The 26,352-nt window shown below is 42.4% G+C and overlaps 2 protein-coding genes and 1 pseudogene across 8 annotated transcripts in view; 1 reads left to right on the top strand and 2 right to left on the bottom strand.

The window, feature by feature from the left end:
• The window catches only part of LOC110509551 (calcium/calmodulin-dependent protein kinase type II subunit beta), a 62,796-nt gene extending 62,034 nt beyond the window's left edge, over positions 1-762 (bottom strand). For 3 of the 7 annotated variants that reach the window (XM_036967691.1, XM_036967689.1, XM_036967692.1), the window contains exon 1: positions 439-762. In XM_036967691.1, coding sequence (XP_036823586.1) covers positions 439-500 — 62 coding nt within the window. In that variant the 5' untranslated portion in view covers positions 501-762. The remainder of the gene's footprint in view (positions 1-438) is intronic. The other 4 variants (XM_036967688.1, XM_036967687.1, XM_036967690.1 and 1 more) reach the window with 2 other exon arrangements.
• Positions 763-2,011: 1,249 nt separating this feature from the next.
• On the bottom strand, positions 2,012-12,131 carry LOC110509305 (annotated as a pseudogene).
• A 2,657-nt stretch (positions 12,132-14,788) lies between these two features.
• On the top strand, positions 14,789-16,401 carry mrps24 (mitochondrial ribosomal protein S24). Its single transcript, XM_021590490.2, has 4 exons — positions 14,789-14,934; positions 15,145-15,225; positions 15,351-15,462; positions 15,670-16,401. The coding sequence occupies exons 1-4, from the start codon at positions 14,896-14,898 to the stop codon at positions 15,951-15,953; spliced, it is 516 nt and encodes a 171-aa protein (XP_021446165.1). The 5' UTR covers positions 14,789-14,895; the 3' UTR covers positions 15,954-16,401.
• Positions 16,402-26,352: the final 9,951 nt, after the last annotated feature.

Below are 26,352 nucleotides of genomic sequence, written 5' to 3'. Positions count from 1 at the left end.
TCCATTGCTCTAAAGACCCCAATTACAAAACAGCACATCCCGCTCTGCTCTTTGACAGCTCAAATTGTCACTCTCTAGATCGCTACAGCGTGTCCCCAGTCCCCATCACTGCTGCTTCCGGTACAGAACATGCAGCAAACGGATCAAATGTAGTCTACATTTTATCTATACGTTTAAATCGGGTCGTCTCGGGGCTACACCTCAAAGCAGAGCGACAGCATACGTCTTGTTGAGAGGGCTGAGTAGCGCCGAACGTGACAGATCATCAGCAGAGATTAGTTCTGACACCCATTCCGCCGCTCGTACTACCCACACACAACTGCAGATATGCAACGACGCAAATAAACTATAAAATAATAACAGGGTAAGGACGATACAGAAGGCTGTTGTTACCGCATCTGTGCCATAACGTAAAGCAATAATACAGCAAAGCCATACTTTCCGAGTTCTTCATATAGTTGGAAATCGTCCGTAAAACGTGTACAGGTAGTAACCGCCATCGTCCGTTTATTCTCGGGGGTCGAGCGTCCTAAATAGTCCGGTCCTCAAGTGAATTGAAATAGGATGTATCCGTTGACTTGCCCAGTTATTCTATGTAAAAAAAAAATACCGCGGTGTAATGCGTTTTCTGTCCAGAGCGCACTATAATCTACTACAGATATGTATTCGAGAGGAGATGTAGGCTATTCGAGTGGAGGAGAGGCAGTGGTGGTACTCTCTCGCTCTCCCAAAGTGTGTCGTTCAATCGCCTTTCACGCAGTTTCTACACCATCGAGCGCGCTGTAAATACAACACATTTTTCATACCACCAGGGGGCATTGCTCGATAACAACTGAAGCCACGGCATCAGAGATTCTATAGACTGACATAACAGGCTTTGGTAGCATCAGCATCATGGAACCATCATCATTATCACCATCATGTGTAGCTGCTGGAACAGGTATAGCCAGCCTACAGGCTATACAATTTATTTACGTCTCTCTTTTTTGTTGTTGATCTAGCCTACCAAAATAAAATGGATTATGTTTTAGTGTGTCAAACTGATAGACTGCAAAGATCCCTAAACTGGTATTTGTACAAATAAAATATGCAAACAAAAGTCCATTTTAGTGGTTGCATTAGGCCTGCTTGGATTATGGTATTTTCAGGATGATCAACACCACCTACATCTCCAATTCAAAGCAAGGTCTGGTCCATGGCATCAGAGCTTGAAGTGAACCTGTGCTCAACGCTGTACCCCAAATTTTCTCCTGAAAAAAACGGTCCCCTCTTATAGAATTGGCTCTGAAGTATGAATACTTTCACCTAAATAAAAAAAGTTGCCCTATTTCAGTCCACCTGGGAGAACTGGGTGAAATCAAGTACCAGTGTAACTGACCCGGGAAGGAAGAGATCTGCATAGTCATAGGCAACTACTGTCTACGGTCTCTATTCCTGGCTTGTTCCTCTGCACTGTCATCACTAACAGTATTCTTAGGAACAAAGCATCTACACTTCAGATCTGAAAAAGAAAGAGAATCCTTTTGAACTTCAAAGACCTGTCTGCAAGTGTCTAGGATTTCTGTCTGTAAGCATCTTACTAGCTCTAGCTATATCGGTTTTGATATTCATCCTTATCGACCTATTCATCTGATACAGCCATTATCAAGACAATAAGGAATATTATACTGCACTGAGAATCAGAAATCTTGGGATAGCGCCCTCCTGTGGCACTACTGCTTAATCTCAAGTCGACTGCCAGCCTGGTGCTCCTGTAGATCTAAAAACCCGCATAGGTTTTAGTGCCGCTCAACCTCACACAAACACCAGTGGAGGCTGCCGAGGGGAGGACGGCTCGTAATAATATCTGGAACGGAGCAAATGGAAGGACATCAAACACATGGAAATCATGTGTTTCATACCCTTCTACTTATTCCGCTCCAGCCATTACCACGAGCCAGTCCTCCCCAATTAAGGTGCCACCAACCTCCTGTGACGCACACAGCCTACACACATAGAGAGAACACCACAGTGCATATTTACTTCATTTAATTTATTTCAGTCAGGCACACAAAAATAGACACCTCAGTAAAAGGAAACAGCAGTTATTAAGCCCACTAATAAAAGTCATCTACATGTAAAACAACACAGACATATCTGGACCTGGAAGTTACCCGTAGACACTGATCTAAGGCCAGTTTTGCATCCTTCACCTCAATGATGAAGGTTAGGATTTGGGAAAGCACTCTGATCCTAGTTCTGTGACTGTATAGCTATCTTCCAGGTCTGTTCAGCAGGCAGACAGATACATAAACAGGTACGTTCAGGGTTGTGTTCATTAGGGCCCACAACAGAAAATTAAAATGAGTGTTCAGGGAGACCAGGTGAAACCTCCCAGTTTCAGTCTGTTCTTACGCTTGGTACCTAATGAACAGGACTCAGGTATTTCACATAAGTCAGAACATAGTAACAAAGCTTCCACAGGGTTTCTCTCCCTTCTATTCAAAGTTAGCAAAAAAAGAAGGAAAATGGTCTTAAAATACCAGGCTGTTTCCACCGAATAAATAGCCAATTCTGCTCAGTCTCAAACCCAATTCCCAACATTGTGTGTGTGTGTGTGTGTGTGTGTGTGTTCACATCTGTACGGCGCTGGTGGGGATGTCGAACAAGGAGGGATCAAACTGTTGTCCTTTAAAGGGAGCGCCCTCAGCATATCATATACCTTTTACACAGAGAGAGAGAGAGAGAGAGAGAGAGAGAGAGAGAGAGATGGGTAGGAGAGAAAAATAGATAGAGTGCATTGTAAGAATGGAATGGGCACATACATTCGTGTATACAATCCAAATACAAAACTGCACAATTGGTCTTGCATTTTGTCTAACAATAACACTCTTGGGCTCAACATAGTTCAGCACCACAATCCTTCACCTCCAGCCCATGCCCTATACCAGTGTTTCTGCTGCACTCATTTAACTGTGGTGCCCCAAAAACATGAAACATTAAAAAAATATGTATTTTGAGGTGCACTTTGATATTGCTAAAACAGTCCACATTTACTTTCCCTCTGAAAAGAAAACAAGTAATGAATAGAAAAACTATTATACTATGGGGTTGTCTGATTTATCTACACTGAAAAAAATATAAATGCAACAAGTGTTGGTCCCATGTTTCACGAGCTAAAATAAAAGCTCCCTGAATTTGTTCATACACACAAAAAGCTTATTTATCTCAAATGTTGTGCACACATTTGTTTACATCCCTGTTAGTTAGCATATCTCATGTGCCAAGATAATCCTTCCACCTGACAGGTGTGGCATATCAAGTAGCTAATTAAACCACATGATAATTACACAGGTGGACCTTGTGCTGGGGACAATAAAAGGCCACTCTAAAATGTGCAGTTTTGTCACAACACAATGCAACAGATGTCTCAAGTTTTGAGGGGGTGTGCTGACTGCATGCTGACTGCAGAAATGTCCACCAGAGCTGTTGCCAGATAATTGTTATGTTCATTTATCTACCATAAGCCACCTCCAATATCATTTCAGAGAATTTGGCAGTATGTCCAACCGGCTTCACAAACGCAGACCACGTGTATGGCATCTTGCGGGCGAGCATTTTGCTGATGTCAACGTTGTGAACAGAGTGCCCCATGGTGGTGGTGAGGTTATGGTATGGGCAGGCATAAGCTACAGACAACAGACACAATTGCATTTTATCACTGGCAATTTGAATGCACAGAGATACCGTGACGAGATCCTGAGGCCCATTGTCGTGCCATTCATCCGCCGCCATCACCTCATGTTTCAGCATGATAAATGCACAGCCCCATGTCGGAAGGATCTGTACAAATTCCTAGAGGCTGAAAATGTCCCAGTTCTTCCGTGGCCTGCATACTCACCAGACATGTCACCGATTGAGCATGTTCGGGATGCTCTGGATTGACATGTACGACAGCGTGTTCCAGTTCCAGCCAATATCCAGCAACTTTGCACAGCCATTGAAGAGGAGTGGGTCAACATTCTACAGGCCACAATCAACAGCCAGATAAATTCTATGTGAAGGAGATGTGTCGCGCTGCATGAGGCAAATGGTGGTCACTCCAGATACTGACTGGTTTTCTGATCCGCGCCCCTACTTTTAAAAAAAATAATTCTGTGACCAACATAGATTAAAGCCTAATTTATTTATTTCAATTGAATGATTTCCTTATATTAACTGTAACTCTGTAAAATCTTTGAAATGGTTGCATGTTGCGTTTGTATTATTGTTTAGTATCTTTACCTAATAATGCTTGTTGTTGTGTTTTCAATGCAAGATACATATTCCTCTAACTACTCTTACGAGTGCCATAGGGAGGGAAACCTGCATTTTGACAAGCAGGCAATGCTCACCAATTCTTGCAATCGTGGGGAAAACAGCTGTTTTAATGGTCTTCGTTAAAAAGAGGGGGTTCGCAGCTTTCCATTCCTACTTGATCCATTTCTCAAAAAAAAATATCAAAACTGCACCATTTTAAACCCAGAGTTTTTAGCAGCGTCATGGTTAAGCATGTTCTGCAATTCCCTGTGAGTGTGTATGGGAGAGTGGGCTAAATGTAATGTGTCAATAGTATGGTAACTTGGGTTAAACTGTCACCCTACCTAAAAATCTTAAATTGTGATGAGACAGATTACATTTTTAGATGAGCAAGAGTACTGGCAACCAGGGGAAGTGTTGGGTGAAAAATGCTTAACCTCTTAACATTAAGAGGTTTCTGTGAGAAGTACAGGCAAGGAGCGTGTTACCCCGGGTGGTGGGTTACACCAAGTTAACCTAACAGGTAAGCCTATATTATATTCACTGTGTTTATGCAACTTTTTTGGGCCATAAAATTCATCAACACGATGCTAACTAGTTAAAAGATTACATTTGGGATCTAGCTAATGATTAGCCCAATAGGGTAAATGCAGATAACCAGCACCATGCTTCAGCATATTTATTTATAGCCACTATACTGCATCAGTTGGGCTACAGGTGATATCAGTTATGTTCAAATCATTTTAACAATTTTTTCCAATATGTTATGGGGCTTATTTCTGGATGTGGGAATTATATTTTCTATGGTGTCAGCATCATTTTATTTTCATTCATTTTGGAGTAGAATGTTTTTTTTTTTTTAAATGTCACCAGAACTGAGCTTCTCTAGATAAAAAATTATCTGGATGGGACCCTTCAACCCCCCACTGCTACACATTTTTCCAGAGGAAACACTGTTCTATACACATGTGCCCCTATACCCTTTTCAAGAATATGAGACTTGTGTGTATGTACGTGCGTCCGTATGTGTGCCCGCTCGTGTGAATGTGTGTGTGTGCTCTCACCATCTCGTGGCTCTGGGGCTTGCCCTGTAGTTTCTGGCGGTAGTCATTGGTGAGTGCGTCCAGCACGGCGTGCTCCTCCTCATCCACAGTGGACATCGAGCGCTCCCTGTTGATCTGGTTCACATCAATCTCCTTCTCTCCCTCCTGCACTGCACTCCACCACACCACTCTTACTGAGAGACAACTACAGACAGAGAGAGAGGGAGAGTCAGCGGGTGTGTTGGAGTCTATACATATTTGTGTGTGTGTGTGTCTGACTATCAGTGCATGTGCGTGTTAGGGATGGGCACGGTTATTTGAACACCTGAACGGTCTTGTGTCAGCGTTCAATTTAGAATATATTTGTTTTAGGCCTTTATCATCAATTAAAAAGCTTCGTCTTAATTAAATTATCCTTGTGACATTGTTACATACAAGGATATACCATGATATTTTAAAATCTTAATTTTAATAAAAATACACTTTTGAATGTCGCTTTTATGACGGTGTGTTGAGCTACTGCTGGGCATTTAGCCCTCCCTCCAGCCCTGACAACAGTATGCTATTTTCCCCTATTCATATAGCGATTACAGGCGCACACCTAACAGAGGACAAAAACACAGATCAATGCTAAACATTCAACAGAATTTGTTTTTGTATTAGTTCTATTATGGCAAACATCAGACTTCTCGTTCACTGTTGCTGCATGTCCACTGTTGCAGTGATCTAGTCAAGTCAATAAACCTCGAATCTGAGTGGAGTCCCAAGTCCTTTATACTCAAGTCACGAGTCAAGTCATAAGTCCCTTGGTAGTGCACATTTGTATAAGGCTAAATAGATAATAGAGCTATTTAAAAAAGGTGCAATATGTCGAAATTGCCCCGCCATTTCCTGGTTGCTAAAACTCGTATAGTTCGCCTAATTTCAGTTTATGTGACCAAACAAGCAAGTATAGTGTAGAGAATCATATATTATATTTTTTTGCTGTTTGAAGCTGGTGTACATAACCGAAAGTAAGACACAAAAACAAAACTTAATAATGGGAAGCATAGAAATAGCACACATTGAATAGATCTACCACTTCTAGACTTATAGACTTATAGATCTGTCATTCTCATTAAAAGCAACTCTATGTGAATTTGGGCAGGTCGCCCAAAAAGTTACATATTGCAGCTTTAACATCTGCTGTTGCAGCTAGTATGTAGAGTTATGCAAAAGAGATTTCCTGACAACAGAGTCACCACTGGTCTAGTCACAAAAATTGTGATTTGAGTCCCGAGTCAAGTCCAGTTCCTGGACTCGAGTACTAGAACACTGCGCTGTTGTACTGCCCTTCGGCATTTGAGTCAATGACAATTATTATTTTTAGAATTACTACTATGCGGATATCCTAAAAATGTCATAATATTATTTGAATAGTGAAATAATTCAAATGCCCATTCGTGTACTCACCACCACACAGTGTCCAGGTTCCATAGTGAGTTCTCAGTGTTGATCTTGTGTGTTTGTTCTCCTTCCATCAGTACCTTCTCTCCTGTTCCCTCCTTCAAACACACACTGCCTGGCTGCATGTTCACACACACCTGGACAGAACCACCCACACACACAAATTAATCGACCTACTCAATATAAACAGGGTTGTGCAGAACTCTACACTGACCTTTTTTACAAGAAGCACGTGTGCACCTAAATTGACAAATGTTGACGCACACAAAGAAATGTAGTTGCACAATGAAAAATATTTGAGATATCAAAGCTAGAATCCTTCATTTTTCTAGGTGCACTGGTGCTCCTAAATTAAAATTCCAGGTTGCACAGCAAAATATTTGGTTGCATATGTGAGTATAATGGTCGCACTGTAGAGCCCTGTTGGGGTCAATTCCGTGCCTATAGGGAGATTCTACCAAATTCTAAATTCTCAAAATGTATTTTGTAGGGCATTTTAGCAAATATGTAAAGTTACAGCATTAATACTTCGCATATATGTTTCAACCCCTGGAGACATGTTTAACTCAGGAATAACATAGACTGGACACATGAAGTTCATCACATTAACTTCTTTGGGACTGGGGGGGCAGTATTGAGTAGCTTGGATAAAAAGGTGCCCAGAGTAAACTGCCTGCTACTCAGACATAAAAGCTAGAATATACATATAATTAGTATTTCTATTTGGATAGAAAACACTCTGACGTTTCTAAAACTGTTTGAATGATGTCTGTGAGTATAACAGAACTCATTTGGCAGGCAAAAACCTGAGAAAAAATCCAACCAGGAAATGGGAAATCTGAGGTTTGTAGTTTTTCAAGTCATTGCTTATCGAATATACAGTGTCTATGGGGTCATTAACAGTCTTTAGAACCTTGTTTGAGGCTTTTACTGTGAAGTGGGGGCGAATGAGAGCTGTTTGAGTAAGGGATCTGCCAGAGTGGCATGAGCTGATCACGCACGCACACGTGAGAGCGACCTGCGTTGCATTGCATTTCTGAAGACAAAGGAATTCTCCGGTTGGAACATTATTGAAGATTATGTTAAAAACATCCTAAAGATTGATTCTATACATCGTTTTACATGTTTCTACGGACTGTAACGGAACTGTTAGACTTTTCATCTGGACCTAGTGATCGCACCTCATGAATTTGGATTACTGGGCTAAACGCTCTAACAAAAAGGAGGTATTTGGACATAAATGATGGACTTTATCGAGCAAAACAAACATTTATTGTGGAACTGGGTTTCCTGGGAGTGCATTCTGATGAAGATCATCAAAGGTAAGTGAATATTTATAATGCTATTTCTGACTTCTGTTGACTCCACAACATGGCGGATATCTGTATGGCTTGTTTTTGTGTCTGAGCGCTGTACTCAGATTATTGCATGGCATGCTTTTTCCGTAAAGTTTAAAAAAAATCTGACACAGCGGTTGGATTAAGGAGAAGTGGATCTAAAATTCCATGCATAACACTTGTATCTTTTAGCAATTGTTTATTATGAGTATTTCTGTAAATTGATGTGGCTCTCTGCAAAATCACCGGATGTTTTGGAACCACTGAACATAACAATGTAAACTGTGATTTTTGGATATAAATATGAACTTCATCGAACAAAACATACATGTATTGTGTAACATGAGGTCCTATGAGTGTCATCTGATGAAGATCAACAAAGGTTAGTGATTAATTATATATTTTTTTCTGCTTTTTGTGACTCCTCTCTTTGGCTGGAAAAATGGCTGTGTTTTTCTGTGACTAGGTGCTGTCCTAACATAATCGTTTGGTGTGCTTTCGTCGTAAAGCCTTTTTGAAATTGGACACTGTGGCTGGATTTACAACAAATTTATCTTTAAAATGGTGTAAAATATTTTTATGTTTAATTTTAATTATGGGATTTCTGTTGTTTTGAATTTGGCGCCCTGCAATTTCACTGGCTGTTACCATCCCACATATCCCAGAGAAGTTAACACAAATAATTCACACAGACATGTATGAAGGTTATAATATAAAGATTTAAAAAAGGAAATATGTAGAAAGAGGAACTATGTGGTCGCCATGGTTACCTGTCTGCCCTTGACAACGGTCTTGGGGATGTTGACGCGGACCTTAACGTAAGTGTAGTCCTGAGACCAGCTGTAGGTGTCCCTCACCGCCTCGTTGCAACTGCCTGGACTGGCCTGGTGCACCACCTGACCACTGATAGACAGACAAACACACAAATGAATAGGCCTACTCAATACAAAGGTTTGGGATCGAGTCCATCCCAACAGGGAGATTCTACCAAATTCAAAACTGCCAACGCCTATTTTGTAGGGTAATTGTGCAAATATATAAAGCAAGTGTCCCATGTAGAACACCACCTACCACCTATTACTTTGTGGACCCTTTCCTAAAACATTGAAGAAGCACTAAGAAAGAACCAGTCCTATTGCTATGACCAAGACAGGCAGTACAATACTACTGTAACTCAGTAGGAGCAGATGCTCTAGAGCAGGGGATCTTAAACATGTTCAGCCTGGGACTCAAATGAGAAATTCTGTGTTTTCCTGGGACCCAAGCTTAGGAAAATATGCAACTTTACATAAATATCGGTACATTTCATTGCCCTTATACCTAAAACAAATGAATAATTTTGCACGCCCAATTTTTCAGTTTTTGATTTGTTAAAAAAGTTTGAAATATCCAATAAATGTCGTTCCACTTCCTGATTGTGTCCCACTTGTTGTTGATTCTTCACAAAAAAATACAGTTTTATATCTTTATGTTTGAAGCCTGAGATGTGGCAAAAGATCGCAAAGTTCAAGGGGGCCGAATACTTTTGCAAGGCACTGTATCTGTCTAGGTTGGAACTGTTGCGGTTTTCAACAATAATTTATACAGTAAGCTGTACAGTAGGCCTGATTGTTCATCTTCATCTGTACTGTTACTAGGGTTGCACTATCAGTAGCTAGCTTGCTTTGGCAAATGTTGGCTATTAGCTGTGTACAAGGACAGGGGATTGTATGAAAGAGAAACTCACATATACTATGAGAGTCAGTTAGTACTCCCTTATTTCTGCTTATCATCATCACCTGTTATAAAATGACAATGCCTTGCTAGCTGACTTTTCCACTGTCGAGGCACTGTTTCCTGAAGCATTCTGCCCTGTTCTGAAAGAACTCCCTGGGTTTACCGTCATGCTGTGGATGTTTGGTCAGGACGTGTCGTTTTAATAATGTGTTCGTTATGCGAGACGCATTACTAAGCACTTCCACACACAAAACACATTGTGAGTGCTCCGCGTTATAAGCTTGTATGATCTTCAAGAAAACTGCAGAAAAATACATTGAGAAGCACACGGGTATCTCCCTCAATAAACACAGCTGCCAAACTGAGCAGAGAACGCTGCTGAGCATAGCACGCATTGAATAGAGAGCACAGATGCACTTGGCCAAATCAATTCCAGTAATTCATTTAACAATTATACATTTACACGTCGCGACCCACCATTAACAGGTCCGCGACCCATACTTTAAGAAAGGCTGCTCTAGAGTCTGAGCCGGCTGCTGCCAGGTCTCCTTGTGATGAATGCTGCTCTGGGGCTGTGGATTAGAGGCTGAGGCTTGGCTGGAAGAGGTAGGCCTCGTACTAGAGGCTGTGCTGGGCTCTCCAGAACCCGAGACAGAACTCTCTCTGGGCAGCAGGCTCTGTCCTGACTCCCCTGGGCTCCACCGGCTGCTTGGTGGCCTGTACCTCTAGCTCCTGCACCATGGGGGGCGCTACCCAGGCCGTGTGTCTCTGCTGCAGCTCCCTCTGCTGCCTCTCTCCGTCCTACTACACCACATGCTCAAACACAGGACTGTGCCAATAATGAGCCAAGTACATAATCAACCCTTAATCACTTTTGTGTACATTAAAGGGTGGAGTCTGAAAGATGACATCATAGACAAGGGGCCGATATTCCAAATAGTAAAATAAAATACATTTTATTGGTTGTGTATGCATATTTTGCAGACGTTATCGCGGGTGTAGCGAAATGCTAATGATCCTAGCTCCAACAGTGCAGTAATACCTAACAATACAAGAACATCCCCAAAATCATATGTATGTACATGGTGTGTATGAATAGTATATGGAGAAAAAAAAGGTGTACAGCAGTAGTTATATAGGATTAGCCTTGACTAGAATAGTGTACTCTATGTGTGTGTGTGTGTATATATATATATATATATATATACACACACACACACGAAGTAGGTAAAACTGTGTTAACATAACTAAAGTAAACATTGTTCAACACAGTCTCTAAGGTGCAGGGTTGAGTACCGGGTGGAAGTCAGCTAGTAACAGTGACAAATGTTCAGGGCAGGGTACTGGGCATAGGCATGCTATTCGTAACCAACTCAGCTAAGACTACCAATATTTTCCATATGAGCTTAAATGCAAGGGGAAGTAACAATGATGAGAGTCTTGGCCAATTAGGTCACTGCTGATGTATGTTGCAAGATGGGCTCCCGAGTGGCGCAGCCGTCTAAGGCACTGCATCTCAGTGCTAGAGGCGTCACACTACAGTTCGATTCCAGGCGGTATCACAACTGGCCTTGATTGGGAGTCCCATAGGGTTGCGCAGCTTCGTTAGGGTTTGGCTGGGGTAGGCCATCATTGTAAAGAATAATTTGTTCTTAACTGACTTGCTTAGTTAAATAAAGGTTAAATAAATACAAAAATCGAATTAAAAAAATTACATCATAGAATATCGGCTCCTTGTCTAACTAGTAACCAACACAGCCAAGACTGACATATGAGCTTAAATGCAAGGGGCAGTGCCAATGATGGCAGTCTTGGCCGATTAGGTTGATGTCTGTTGTTTGATGACAATCTTACTGAGTCTACCTTTAAAACTAAACAGGGGAACAGAATTATAGGGAGAAAACAGGCTAGCCTCCATGGCTAACACAGAAACGTGTAAAATGTTTAGCTAGCTACTGTAGTTTACTACATTACGTTTAGGACCATCTTCTCGGCCACCCCTGGAGAGAAGCCCATACGGTCATTGGGGGTTGACAGCAGGCGGTAAAAGTCTGTCTTGGGTACAGAAAACCGAAGTAGACCTCAAGGAAATTATGGATGTTTCCAACATGCTGCAAGATTCCAAGTAGAGCGTTGTCATACAACTCTATCATTTCCATAGACGACGGCATTGTAGATTTGAACTTTTTTTAATATGTCACAAACTGTTATATTTCAATCAAATTAAATGTATCGCAAACGTTTAAAGTTGTTCGCTGACTAAGAATGTGTTACCTTTATTGTAATTTCTATGTAGGAACTGAAAATTGTCCGCAGGGAACACCATGCGCAAATCAAGGTTCCTATTTCAAAATGTTATCAAAATGATTTCATATAATACAATCATATATATCATTAACAAATAGAATTGGTGTTTATATAAGACTGTTGATAAAATGGTACAGTTAAAATAATATGAATAATATATGAGAACATTGGTGAGTATAAATGTTTCCACTAGTTACTACAGCCACAAAGTCAAACTGACAAAGTCAGTTATTATTTAGGTTTAGGGTTAGGCATAAGGTTAGCAGTGTGGTTAAGGTTAGTTTTAAAATCACATTTTAAAAATATAAATTGTAGAAATGGGGTTTATGACTTTGTGTTTGTGGTAACTAGCGATGGCCGTGTATGGGTTAGGGTTAGGCTCTATTCAGGGCAGAGCCCCACCGGTTTTCAGCCCCACATTTTTAGCTAAAAAAAATAATTTTTTTGAGGGGGATTACCTGTTTTGCATGTCATTTTGGCATTAATACATATCACGTATAATTTTGCAAACAATGTAAAAAAATATCATAATATAGTTAATAAAGCAGCATACAAACATTATCTATTTTTTGCTTTCTTAAGTAATGCAGCTCAAAGATGCAGGTGTTTCAACCTTGCTCAGTGCTTTCTATGGTGGTGGGGCAGCTTATGGAAAATATAGAGCGTAGGTGTTGGTAAAGTTCTCTAGTTGCGCCATGATTAGCTCAGTGTTCTGTCACTTGGGGACAGTACGTCACCACCAAGTCTAAGGGTAGACCTCGAAAATTCAAGCCACTTAGGTGCTGCCATAGAGTTATATTAGAAATGTCCATCCAAGAAGGCTCAAGGCCATTGGCCACATATAACGTAATTTGACGTCATTTTATATCTACAGTAGCTTTGATTGGACTGATACTTTCAAAATCTTAGCTAGCCGTCATCATGAATCAAGTCGACAATCTACTTTTAATCCTTGTCATATGAAGAGAAATAATTAAGAGAAATTATAGATAAAATGTGTCAGTGCTCATTGGCCATTTGACATAAACATTACACAGCAAGTTGGAAATCGCAAATTCAACAACGAGTGGCTAACTGCAAGCATTGCAAAGCATTCACTAGCCTGCTATTCAATGGAGTGGCTGTGTGGTCCCACATTTGGGATTAAGTGTCTCTGTTCCAAGTTAAAATGATAAACATTCAACATTGGCCATGCTGTCAATGAAGCATGATTTGTGCCATGCGCAAAACAACTGTTAACTCGGAACTGCGAAAACTTGACTTCAGTGAGTTCAAGACAACTGGGAATTCCGGGAGAAAAAGAGCTCCAACTGGGAAATATGTTTTGAACGGTCATCCAACTCGGAATTGTAAGTCGGGAACTCTGGCCTCTTTCTAGAGCTACGACCTGAAGCTCAATGACGTCATCATGATTCAACCTTGTTTTTTTCAGAGTTCCCAGTTGTCCTGAAAGCACCATAAATCCAGAGAATATCAGTCTTTGATGACAAAATTTGCCCACGAAGGACCGCCGCGCCACCTTCCTGTTCAAGTGAGCACAGCACAACAAGGTCAGTCCAAAAATGTATTGTATGCTGCTGCATAAATGATGTAATATGCCAGGGAGATATGTATACTGTAGCTAAGAAAGTAACACTATGTTGTGTAGTAAGCTGTTAGTAGCCCATGTGCCTCACCCTAATAATTTGGTCTATTTACCCCTCTTAATTTCACCTACTGTTCTGATTTGGTGGTGCACATGTAGCCTATAACTTGTTTTAGAGAAATGTAATCATCACATTTTGTAAGAGCCTTCATTGTCTGCTTATATGCCCCCATTATATATCCTATGGTTCTGATTTGGTGTACAGGGAGAACACTGTAAGAACGGCCCATGTTCTGAATTCTGTCGCTGTACATTTCAAAAGTGCTGAACAAATAGTTATATTGGGGCGGCAGGGTAGCCTAGTGGTTAGTGGTTAGAGTGTTGGACTAGTAAGCGGAAGGTTGCAAGTTCAAACCCCCGAGCTGACAAGGTACAAATCTGTCGTTCTGCCCCTGAACAGGCAGTTAACCCACTGTTCCTAGGCCGTCATTGAAAATAAGAATTTGTTCTTAACTGACTTGCCTAGTTAATTAAAGGTTTAAAAAAATTATATATATATATATATATATATATATATATATATTGACTACTTACGTCCTAGCTCGCTCATTGTCTTAATTGAAATTGCATATTATCCGCTTGTTGTCTCCTAATGCAATAGTTTGTACATATCAATTGCCATTAGAAACCACATTTGTGTAAGCCATAACAGCGGTTGACATTTTTTTTAAGGCAGTAAATGAGGCTGGATGAACTGTTTCGCTGCCAGACAAGGCTCCACTGATAGTCTGGTGTAGCAGTGGTAAGATGTTGGGACTGCTGCTGGCACAGCTTCATGTAGACCCAAACAGTTTGTGGGCACCGTTTGTCACCGTTATAATGCAATTAATGCATTGTTTAGTTTTGTGTTGCGTAGTGGTTTGCTGGCATGCATCCCTCTACTTAATTATTTTTTTGCCCCACCAAGATTTACATGATGAAATCGCCACTGGTCACTGGGCTTGATGGATTCCCACTTTTGTCCAAATTTGAAACGTTTAGCATTTTGGTTAACCCTTAACCTAACCTAATTATCCTAAACTGCTAGGAAAAGTCAAATCTGACGTTAATTTGACAAAAGCTGTACCCCTTCTAGCCATGCCCAGGCCATTGGCCCTTCCCACAAACACTTTCGTTAGTCAAAATGGCTGCGTCTTTGAGCTGTCGGGGTGTGAAATTATCGGTGAGAAGCATGTTTACATTTAGTCTATAATTTGACAACATTATACTTTAAAGTATTGTTACATTTGAATTATGAACCGTTTTTGTTTAGATACGTGTGTGGGCTTGGAGAAAGTGTGTTTCTGGCTGGCTAGCCGATGTAGCTAACGTTAGCTGTCAATGTTACTTGTCTGTTTCTCGGTGTCTTTGCATTCATGTCTTTGCCTCACAGATCGCGCTTGCCAGAGTCGGAACTTCGATATGCGTCAACTCTGGAACACGAACACTTCATGTCACTGCAATATGCTGCAAGGTATCTTTTATTCGAAGACTAACGTTACAGCATTTCCATCCTCCACATTGGACATTACCTAGTCACTCACTTGCTGCTGACAAGGCTGCTTTCAACTAAACATCTGTGCCTTTCTTTTGTCTTAGAATCGGGCAGCCCGTATCCGAGTGGGGAAAGGAGACCGACCACTGACCTACGAGCAAGCCCTCCACCCCCACCACATAGGCCACCGCAAAGGTTGGCTTTCCCAGCACACTGGTGAGTTTAAAAAAAAAATCCTACACACTGAGTTATCTGATCTTATATGTAAAGACAACCCCAACCGTATTAGCAAATATGCTGTCCTAGGGGCTAGCCTTCAACTCATCAGTTAATTATGCAGCTAAGTACTTCATAATTGTTCAAGTATTCCTAATGTTTGTCTCTTCTCCCTCCATCCTCTATTCGTCCCTCTTTATCTACTAGGCAACTTACAGGGAGAGGGAGGAGCATCCGATCGTACAGTAGAGGATATGTTTGTGCGGCGTTTCATCTTCGGCACCTTCCATAACTGCCTAGCCAATGAGGTTGTGATAAAGCGGCGAGGGAACATGCTGGTGGTGTGTGCCCTGATGTTGCAGAAACTCCCTCCTCAGAAGTTATACTTCCTAATTGGCTACACAGAGACGCTGCTCTCCCACTTCTACAAGTGTCCCGTCAAGATGGAGGTCCAGACCTTAGCGGACAAGGCTGTCTACAAGTACCTCTGAGGAGGAACAGGAACTGCTGACAGGAGACTGGTCATGTAGGACTTTGTGGAAGGACTTAGACACAATAGTTACCATTGTTAAAGCTACATTCTGGGAACAGAACACAACAAAATGGCCACCCCCCTCCACTTGTTTTGCTATATAGCTGAGGGATGAGATTAGGAAAATAACATTTCTCAAATTCATAAATCACGCTCTAGATACATGGACTGACTCACTGACAGTCCATGACATCCACATGATAATTTTAAACATATTTTGAGGGGTTTACGTCCTTGTTTGTAACCAGTGAATGAAGCCTTATATTTTGGGATAGGCTCATGAGGCTATATATTCAAGAGTCAATGGGTATCTTATAACTTGTAAGTGTCAAGACTTGAAATGACCAGATTCCCAGACTAGCTTTACCCTGGGTGAAAAACCTTTGAATAAAGAATATTTGAACGTGTCTATTGAAATCTGTTTTCACATGGAATGCCTTGCATTTATTTACCTTGTGTGTGTTAAACTACTGCCTCAGCGCTGGCTGTTCACAGTAGGAAGGAGTAGACGGGTTAGCTGACGTCACAAACGATGCACACAATTTAATGGGGCAGAAGTCTAGCAACAATGACAAGAAGCTGCCATGTGGGGAATTGTAGGTGGCTATTTTATCTTGGTCTTTATACCATGTCTTGTTTTGACTGATGTCATGCCTATGCTAATATGGCTCAAATCTGCTAGTTAGCTAACCAACAACTACAACAATGTATTTGAGAGAAATGCTCACTGTGAAAATGTATTTATGTTTTCAATAAACATTGGAGACTAAATATAGTTTACATGTCAACAATCTAAGCCAACCCTGTCCGGTTTGCCCCATAGTTTCGCACACATTGGTTTTGTTGCTAATCAACCAACCCGTCTATGGAGACTGTACCAGATGGTGTTATTGGATGTATTCAGTCTGGTGAAACGTTCAGAACTTTGCATATTAATGTATAGAAACAGACATGCTTCTCTATTCCACATGGCAGGCAATCATATCAGTCCTTTATATTCTCTATGGTGCAACACAATACATTTCTTTAAATACAAATTGAGTTAAAGGGCAACTCCTCCACTTTTCAACATTTCATTATCTCTAGCACAATACCAATGTCAGCATATGTGAAAATTTGCCAATTTCTAAGTTTTGTAGAAAATAAGTTAAGTTCTCCCCGATGACATCAAACACTTATAAGATTCGCAGACGACACTACAGTGGTAGGCTTGATTACCAACAACGAGACGGCCTACAGGGAGGAGGTGAGGGCCCTCGGAGTGTGGTGTCAGGAAAATAACCTCACACAATGTCAACAAAACAAAGGAGATGATCGTGGACTTCAGGAACAGCAGAGGGAGCACCCCCCTATCCACATCGACGGGACAATAGTGGAGAGGGTAGTAAGTTAAGTTCCTCGACGCACACATCACAGACAAACTGAAATGGTCCATCCACACAGACAGTGTGGTGATGAAGGCGCAACAGCGCCTCTTCAACCTCAGGAGGCTGAAGAAATTTGGCTTGTCAACAAAAACACACAAACTTTTACGGATGCACAATCGAGAGCATCCTGTCAGGCTGTATCACCACCTGGTACTGCAACTGCTCCACCCACAACCGTAAGGCTCTCCAGAGGGCAGTGAGATCTGCACAACGCATCACTGGGGGCAAACTACCTGCCCTCCAGGACACCTACAGCACCCGATGTCACAGGAAGGCCAAAAAGATAATCAAGGACAACAACCACCCGAGCCACTGCCTGTTCACCCCGCTTTCATCCAGAAGGCGAGGTCAGTACAGGTGCATCAAAGCTGGGAGCGAGAGACTGAAAAACAGCTTCTATCTCAAGGCCATCAGAATGTTAAACAGCCATCACTACATTGAATGGCTGCTGCCAACATACTGACTCAAATCTCTAGCCACTTTAATAATAAAAAATTGGATGTAATAAATGTATCACTAGTCACTTTATACAATGTTTACATACCCTACATTACTCATCTCATATGTATATACGGTACTGTATACCATCTACTGCATCTTGCCTATGCCGTTCGGCCATCTCTCATCCATATATTTATATGTACAGTACATATTCTTATTCATTCCTTTTACACTTGTGTATAATAAGGTAGTTGTTGTGAAATTGTTAGAAATTGTTAGATTACTTGTTAGATATTACTGCACGGTCAGAACTAGAAGCACAAGCATTTCGCTACACTCGTATTAACATCTGCTAATCATGTGTATGTGACCAATAAGATTGGATTTGATTTGAGTTACGTAGGGAGCAAGAAAATACCCTCCCTTGGGCTAGGAACTCATTGCAAGTTTTGAAAGTCAAATTATATTGGTCACCAAATACAAGAGGTGTAGACTTTGCTGTGAAAAGCTTATTTGCGAGCCCTTTCCCAACAAAGCACAGTTAAAAAGTATGACAAAAAAAAATATATTAACAAAATAACGAGACTATATACAAGGAGAACCGGTACTGAGTCAATGTGCAGGGGTACGAGGAAGTTGAGGTAATTATGTACATGTGCTGTAGGTAGGGGTAAACGTGACTAGGCAATCATGATATAATAAACAGATTAGCAGCAGCATACTGTATGTGTAGAGTGAAAGTGTGTGTGAGGATATGTAGTCGTATGTAGTGTGTTGGAGTGTGGGTGTACTATGTGTTGGTCGGTTGATAGAGTCCAGTAAGTGTGCACAGAGCCTGTGCTAGAGAATCTGTGCAAATAAAAAGGGGGTCAATGCAAATAAGGGAAACCATTTGATTAATTGTTCAGCAGTCTTATGGCTTGGGGGTAGAAGCTGTTCAGGAGCTTTTTGGTCCCAGACTTGGCACTCTGGTACTGCTTGCCGTGCGATAGCAGAGACAACAGTATATGACTTGGGTTGGAGCCTTTGACAAATTTTCGGGCATTCCTCTGACACCGCCTGGTATAGAAGTCCTGGATGGCAGGGAGCTCGGCCCCAGTGATGTACTGGGCCATAGGCACTCCCATCTGTAGCGTCTTACGGTCGGATGCCAAGCAGTTGCCATACCAAACAGTGATGCTCTCAAATGGTGCAGCTATAGAACTTTCTGAGGATCTGAGGGCCCATGCCAAATCTTGTCAGCCTCCTGAGGGGAAAGAGGTGTTGTCGTGCCCTTTTCACGATTGTGTTTGGACCATGATAGGTCTTTGGTGATGTGGACACCGAGGAACTTGAAGCTCTCGACCCGCTTGACTACATTGAGTTGGTGCTGGAGGGAAAAGCAGACGTTTTACGGGCTCCTGACCAATTGTGCTATTTTGTGTGTTTTTGTGCACTGATCTCAACTTTTCTTGTACATAATGTTTCCGCCACCATTTCCTCTGACTGAAGAGAGCTTCTGGACATCAGAACAGTGATCACTAACCTTGATTTGAATGAGGATTTCTACTTCAATGAGTTGTAGGCGAATGATATACTAATCATCCTGGACCAGGCAAAAATCCCCAACACTTGAAGAAGGAAGAGGCGGCTTATATAGAGACCAGCGTGCAGGATATCTGATGAGACTACGTCGGCGAGTGGATAAACTGCCTCTACCCTTTGTTCTATTGGCAAACGTGCAATCACTGGAGAATAAACTGGATGAGCTCCGTTCGAGACTATCCTATCAACGTGATATGAAGAACTGTAATATCCTGTTTCTCCGTGTCGTGGCTGAACAAGGACATGGAAAATATAAATCTATCTAGTTGCTCTATACGTTGGCAGGACAGAAAGGCAGCGTCGGGTAAACTCAGGGGGGGGGTGGTCTGCGTCTTTGTCAACAACAGCTGGCGCGCAATCTCTAACATAAGGGAAGCCTCAAGGTTCTTGCTCGCCTGAATTAGAATACCTAATGATAAACTGTAGACCATACTATTTACCAAGAAAGTTTTCTATATTTTTCTTAGATGTCTACTTACCACCACAAACCGATGCTGGCACTAAGATCGCACTCGACGAGCTGTATGGGGCCATAGGCAAGCAAGAAAATGCTCACCCAAAGGACGCGCTCCTGGTAGCCGGTTATTTTAATGCCGGAAAACTGAAATCCATCTTACCTCATTTATACTAGCATGTCACCGGTGCAACTAGAGGCAAAAATGTTTTATCACCTTTACCCCACACACAGATACAAAATTCTCTCTCACCCTACATTTGACAAATCTTACCATAACTCTATCCTCCTAATTACTGCATACAAGCAAAAACTCAAACAGGAATTCCCAGTGATGTATTCAATACGGGAGTGGTCCAATGAAGCGGCTGCTAAACTACAGGTCTGTTTCGCTAGCAGACTGGAATAAGTTACTGGATTCATCCGATGGCATTGAGAAGTGGCACCACATCAGTCACCGGCTTCATTAAAAAGTGCATTGACGACGTTGTCCCCAAGAGCTGCCGCTTTCAAGGAGCGGGACACTAATCCGGACGCTTAAGAAATCTCGCTTCACCCTCTGACGAACCATCAAACAGGCAAAGTGCCAATACAGGACTAAGATTGAATCCTTCTACACCGGATCTAACGCTCATCAGATGGGGCAGGGCTTGCAAACTATCACGGATTACAAAGGGAAACCCGGCCTCGAGCTGCCCAGTGGTGCGAGACTACCAGGAGAGCTAAATGCCTTCTATGCTCGCTTCAAGGCTAGAAGCACTGAACTATGGATGAAAGCACCAGCTGTTCCGAACGACGCCAAGGTAACCTGTCTAAATGACTATCGCCCTGTACCACTCACATCTGTAGCCATGAAATGCTTTGAAAGGCTGGTCATGGCTCACGTCAACACCATCATCCCAGACACCCTGGACCCACTCCAATTTGCATACCACCCCAACAGATCCACAGATGAGAAAATCTCCATTGCACTCCACACTGCCCTTTCCCGACCAGGACAGAGAGAATGCTGTTCCTTGACTACAACTCAGAGTTCAACACCATGGTCCCCTCCAAGCTCATCACTAAACTTAGGACCGGGACTGAACACTGGGACTGAACACCTTCCTCTGCAACTGAATCCTGGACTTTTTGACGGGCCAACCCCAGGTGGCGAGGGTAGGCAACAACACATCCGCCGCGCTGAACCTCAACACTGGGGCCCCTCAGGGGTGCGTTCTTAGTCCGCTCCTGTACTCCCAGTTCTCTCACGATTGTGTGGCCCGACCACTCCAGGCAACAATACATTTGTTTCTGAATGTTCTGTAACATTATGTCTCTATTATGACCATCCTACCCATGCTAGATTATGGAGACGTAATTAATAGATCGGCAGGTAAGGGTGCTCTCGAGTGGCAAATGTTCTTTACCATTCGGCCATCAGATTTGCCACCAATGCTCCTTATAGGACACATCACTGCACTCTATACTCCTCTGTAAACTGGTCATCTCTGTATATCCGTCGCAAGACCCACTGGCTGATGCTTATTTATAAAAACCTCTTAGGCCTCACTCCCCCCTATCTGAGATATCTACTATACCACTCATCCTCCACATACAACACCCGTTCTGCCAGTCACATTCTGTTAAAGGTCCCCAAAGCACACACATCCCTGGGTCGCTCCTCTTTTCAGTTCGCTGTAGCTAGCGACTGGAACGAGCTGCAACAAACACTCAAACTGGACAGTTTTATCTCAATCTCTTCATTCAAAGATTCAATCATGGACACTCCTACTGACAGTTGTGGTTGCTTTGGTGATGTTTTGTTCTCTCTTTTTTGTGGGATGTATTGTTGTCTCTACCTTCTTTCCCTTTGTGCGGTTGTCTGTGCCCAATAATGTTTGTACCATGTTTTGTTCTGCTACCATGTTGTGCTGCTGCCATGTTGTGTTACTACCATGTTGTTGTCATGTTGTGTTGCTACCAAGCTGTGTTGTCATGTGTTGCTGCCTTGCTGTTGTTGTCTTAGGTCTCTCTTTATGTAGTGTTGTGTTGTCTCTCGTTGTGATGTGTGTTTTCTATATATTTTAATCCCAGCCTCCTGGCTTGCCTAGTTAAATAAAGGTTAAATTAAATAAGTAAAAACAGGCCCCATTGGGTTTTGCCACCTCAGTTACATCTCCTCTTGGAACTGGATTCCCTTCCAGTCATGTTGTCTAATATAACAGTAACACTTCATTTGGATTGTCCATCTGAAGATGCTCTACAGACTATCATGAACATTTCAACTAACTCTCTACTAATCCTAGCCCTAACCTTAATCCCTATCCTAACCCTAAACTTCATTACCCTAAACCCAGCCCTAACTAACTCTAACATTCACCCTTAATCTAAACCTAATACAGGGCTTCACCGAAGTCCGTCATCCTCACTCTGCTCATGAATGAACAGAGATGATTTTCAACACACAGATAGTTTCCTCCTGCGAAGGCTTCAATTTAATCCTTCACCTCAGCAACTGTGATTGTATTGCAGTACACTACACCCAACAGACCATCATGCAGCGCATGCAACCCAAAAAGGAGACACACAGTTATCAGATTCACTTCAGTTCTCTACCAAATTGGTGGAATCACACACAGATACAAGTGACTGTACTTACGTTAACTATACATGTGAGGTGGTGCAACTATATCAAATTCATCATCTGTTTACTCATTATCTCTCTGATTTGGTCCTGTGCTATATACTTGCACGTACTATACAGCCACAAGATACAGGCCTGCTAATTGTTAGTAGAATTTCTAAGCAAACACCGGGAGGCAGAGCTATCTCCTATAGAGCTTAATTTTTATGGAATGGCCTGCCGATCCATGTAAGAGAGACTCAGTCTCAACGTTTAAGTCTTTACTGAAGACAACTCTTCAGTAGGCCCTATGATTGAGGGTAGTCTGGCCCAGGGGTGTACACTACCCTTGGTGTCTTTGCCTTGCCATTCCCCTCTCTCCACTGGGATTCTCTGCTTCTGACCCTATTATAGGGGTTGAGTCACTGGCTTGCTAGTGTTCTCCCATGCCGTCCCTAGGAGGGCTGCATCATGTCTTGCCAGGCTTTTTCTGCTATACTCGACTTGAGTGGGTTGAGGCACTGACGTTATTTTCCAGTCTGGTCGTGCACCCCCTTAGGCCTGTGTGGTGGGGGAGATCTTCGTGGGCTATACTCTGTCCCCAGTGTCTATCCTGCAATAGTATGTGTGCCGGAGGGCTGGTGTCAGTCTGTCCTATCTGGTGTATTTCTCCTGTCTTATCTGGTGTCCTGTGTGATCTTAAGTATGCTCCCTATAATTATCCCATCTCTCTCTCTCTCAATCTCTCTCTCTCCTGCCAGAGGACCTGAGCCCTAGGATCATGCCTCAAGACTCCCTGGCCTGACGACTCCTGGCTGTCCCCATCCCACCTGGTCGTGCTGCTGATCCAGTTTCTGCTGTTCTTCCTGCGGCTATGGAACCCTGTCACCCGACCTCCTACCTTATCCCCGTCCTGCTGTTGACCCTCCCTCTCTACTGCACCTGCTGTCTTTACCTCAGAATGCTCGGCTATGGAAAGACAACTGACATTTGCTCCTGGGGTGGTGTGTCACGCCCTGATCTGTTTCACCTGTCCTTGTGATTGTCTCCACCCTCACCAGGTGTCGCTTATTTTCCCCAGTGTATTTATCCCTGTGTTTCCTGTCTCTCTGTGTCAGTTCGTCTTGTCTGGTTTAAGTCAACCAGCGTGTTTTTTCTGTGCTCCTGCTTTTGCTATTCTCTCTTTTGCTAGTCCTCCCGGTTTTGACCCTTGCCTGTTTTCTGGACTCTGTACCCGCCTGCCTGACCAGTCTGCCTGCCCTGACCTCGAGCCTGCCTGCCACTCTGTACCTCCTGGACTCTGATCTGGTTTTGACATTTTTCCTGTCCATGACCATTCCCTTGCCTACCCCTTTTGGAACTAATACATATCAAACACTCAAACCATCTGCCTCCCGTGTCTGCATCTGGGTCTGGCCCTGAGCCTTATATGGTGAACTGTTGCACCCCCTTTAAACACTATGATTATTATTTGACCCCGCTGGTCATCTATGAACGTTTGAACATCTTGAAGAATGATCTGGCCATGTACTCTCACGGCCAGATCGACGGGAGGGCTGAGCTAAATACTCTTTGTATGTTCGCTGTTTCACCCTTCCGTGCCAGGTACCAAAGCATTAAATCAAGGTGGCGACCTTGGGGTAGGATAGATTATACATTTGAAACATCTTAAATCGCTTAAGGACACCCATGTCCAATTTTATGGCTCAGGGGCCCAGATACCAGTTACTGAGACCTGCTTTATGGTGACCTCTGGCCTTACAGAGGGTACCTAGATGCCAAATTCCAATAGGGAATAATCCTCAGAAAATAACATTCTTAACAATGCTTATTGATAACTGGAAGAAACAATTTCATAAATGCAGTGCCATATATTTTTTTATCTCTTCAACATAGGTATCACAGGAAAACCTTCTGTATGATCTCTTATACACTATTTTAGGCCCAGCCCTTGGAACCTTTGCTTTTATGGATATAGCCACTATATTATGGTCACTATATCCAATGGGTGTTGATACAGCTTCAGAACAAAGTTCTGCAGCATTAGTAAAGACATGATCAATACACTTGAATTATGTAGTTCCTCTACTGTTTGTAAACACTGTTACGTTGATTGATAACCTTACACAGATTACAGGCATTGATTACAGTCAGCTTCCTCTTGAGTGGACAGCTTGATGAAAAACAGCTACAGTCTATATTCGGGGCACCTAGAATATAGACATCTACGTTAAAATCACACACAATCAAGCATTTCACACAAACTCAGCAAAAAAAGAAACATCCTCTCACTGTCAACTGTGTTTATTTTCAGCAAACTTAACATGTGTAAATATTTATGAACATAAAAAGATTCAACAACTGAGAAAAAAACTGAACAAGTTCCACAGACATGTGACCAACAGAACGGAATAATGTGTCCCTGAACAAAGGGGGGGTCAAAATCAAAAGTAACAGTCAGTATCTGGTGTGGCCACCAGCTGCATTAAGTACTGCAGTGAATCTCCTCTTCATGGACTGCACCAGATTTGTCAGTTCTTGCTGTGAGATGTTACCCCAAAACCGCGACTCGTGTGAGACAAAACCGCGACTCGTCAGCAAAGAGCACTTTTTGCCAGTCCTGTCTGGTCCAGCCATGGTGGGTTTGTGCTCAAAGGCGACGTTGTTGCCAGTGATGTCTGGTGAGGACCTTACTTACAACAGGCCTACAAGCCCTCAGTCCAGGCTCTCTCAGTCGATTGTGGACAGTCTGAACACTGATGGAGGGATTGTGCATTCCTGGTGTAACTCAGGCAGTTGTTGTTGCCATCCTGTACCTGTCTCGCAGGTGTGATGTTCGGATGTACCGATCCTGTGCAGGTGCTGTTACACGTGGTCTGCCACTGCGAGGACAATCAGCTGTCCGTCCTTTCTCCCTATAGCGCTGTCTTAGGCGTCTCACAGTATGAACATTGTAATTTATTGCCCTGGCCACATCTTCAGTCCTCATGCCTCCTTGCAGCATGCCTAAGGCATGTTCACGCAGATGAGCAGGGACCCTGGGCACATTTCTTTTGGTGTTTTTCAGAGTCAGTAGAAAGTCCTCTTTAGTGTCCTAAGTTTTCATAACTGTGACCTTAATTGCCTACCGTCTGTAAGCTGTTAGTGTCTTAACGACTGTTCCACAGGTGCATGTTCATTAATTGTTTATGGTTCATTGAACAAGCATGGGAAACAGTGTTTAACTTCTTATGGCTGGGGGGCAGTGTTGAGTAGCTTGGATGAATAGCGTGCAGGGGGCCAAGTGGGTAGAGCGTTGGACTAGCAACTGGACTAGTAACTGAAAGGTCGCAAGATCGAATCCCCGAGCTGACAAGGTAAAAAATCTGTTGTTCTGCCCCTGGACAAGGCAGTTAACCCACTGTTCCTAGGCCGTCATTGAAAAAAAGAATTTGTTCTTAACTGACTTGCCTTGTTAAATAACGGGGAAATAAAAAAATAATTTTAAAAAATTGAACAAGCATTGGGAAACAGTGTTAAAACCCTTCACAATGAAGATCTGTGAAGTTATTGGGATATTTACGAATTATCTTTGAAAGACAGGGTCCTGAAAAAGTGACGTTTCTTTTTTTGCTTTGTTTATTATCCAGATACTGACTATTAGCACTTGGTGGCCTACAGAAGCACCCCAAAAGAAGAAGCTTTAGATGAGGAGGGTGAACCAACAACTCAAAAACATTAGACATAAGATCCTCTCTAACCTTTAAAGGAATATGGCACTGAATATACAGTACCAGTCAAAATATATTTTTGATTCTTCAAAGTAGCCACCCTTTGCATTGATAAAAGTTTTGCACACTCCCACATA

This window comes from Oncorhynchus mykiss, chromosome Y, assembly GCF_013265735.2.
Source record: "Oncorhynchus mykiss isolate Arlee chromosome Y, USDA_OmykA_1.1, whole genome shotgun sequence".
Classification (NCBI taxonomy): domain Eukaryota; kingdom Metazoa; phylum Chordata; class Actinopteri; order Salmoniformes; family Salmonidae; genus Oncorhynchus; species Oncorhynchus mykiss.
Note: the sequence above shows the minus strand (reverse complement) of the source record. Positions and strands in the feature narration are given on the sequence as shown.

Bases quoted from the DNA above. Each gene is read 5' to 3' on its own strand.
- mrps24 (XM_021590490.2), top strand. From the start codon at position 14,896: ATGGCTGCGTCTTTGAGCTGTCGGGGTGTGAAATTATCG. The intron at 14,935-15,144 runs GTGAGAAGCATG...TTTGCCTCACAG, and splicing joins GTCGGGGTGTGAAATTATCG to ATCGCGCTTGCCAGAGTCGG. The intron at 15,463-15,669 runs GTGAGTTTAAAA...TTTATCTACTAG, and splicing joins TTGGCTTTCCCAGCACACTG to GCAACTTACAGGGAGAGGGA.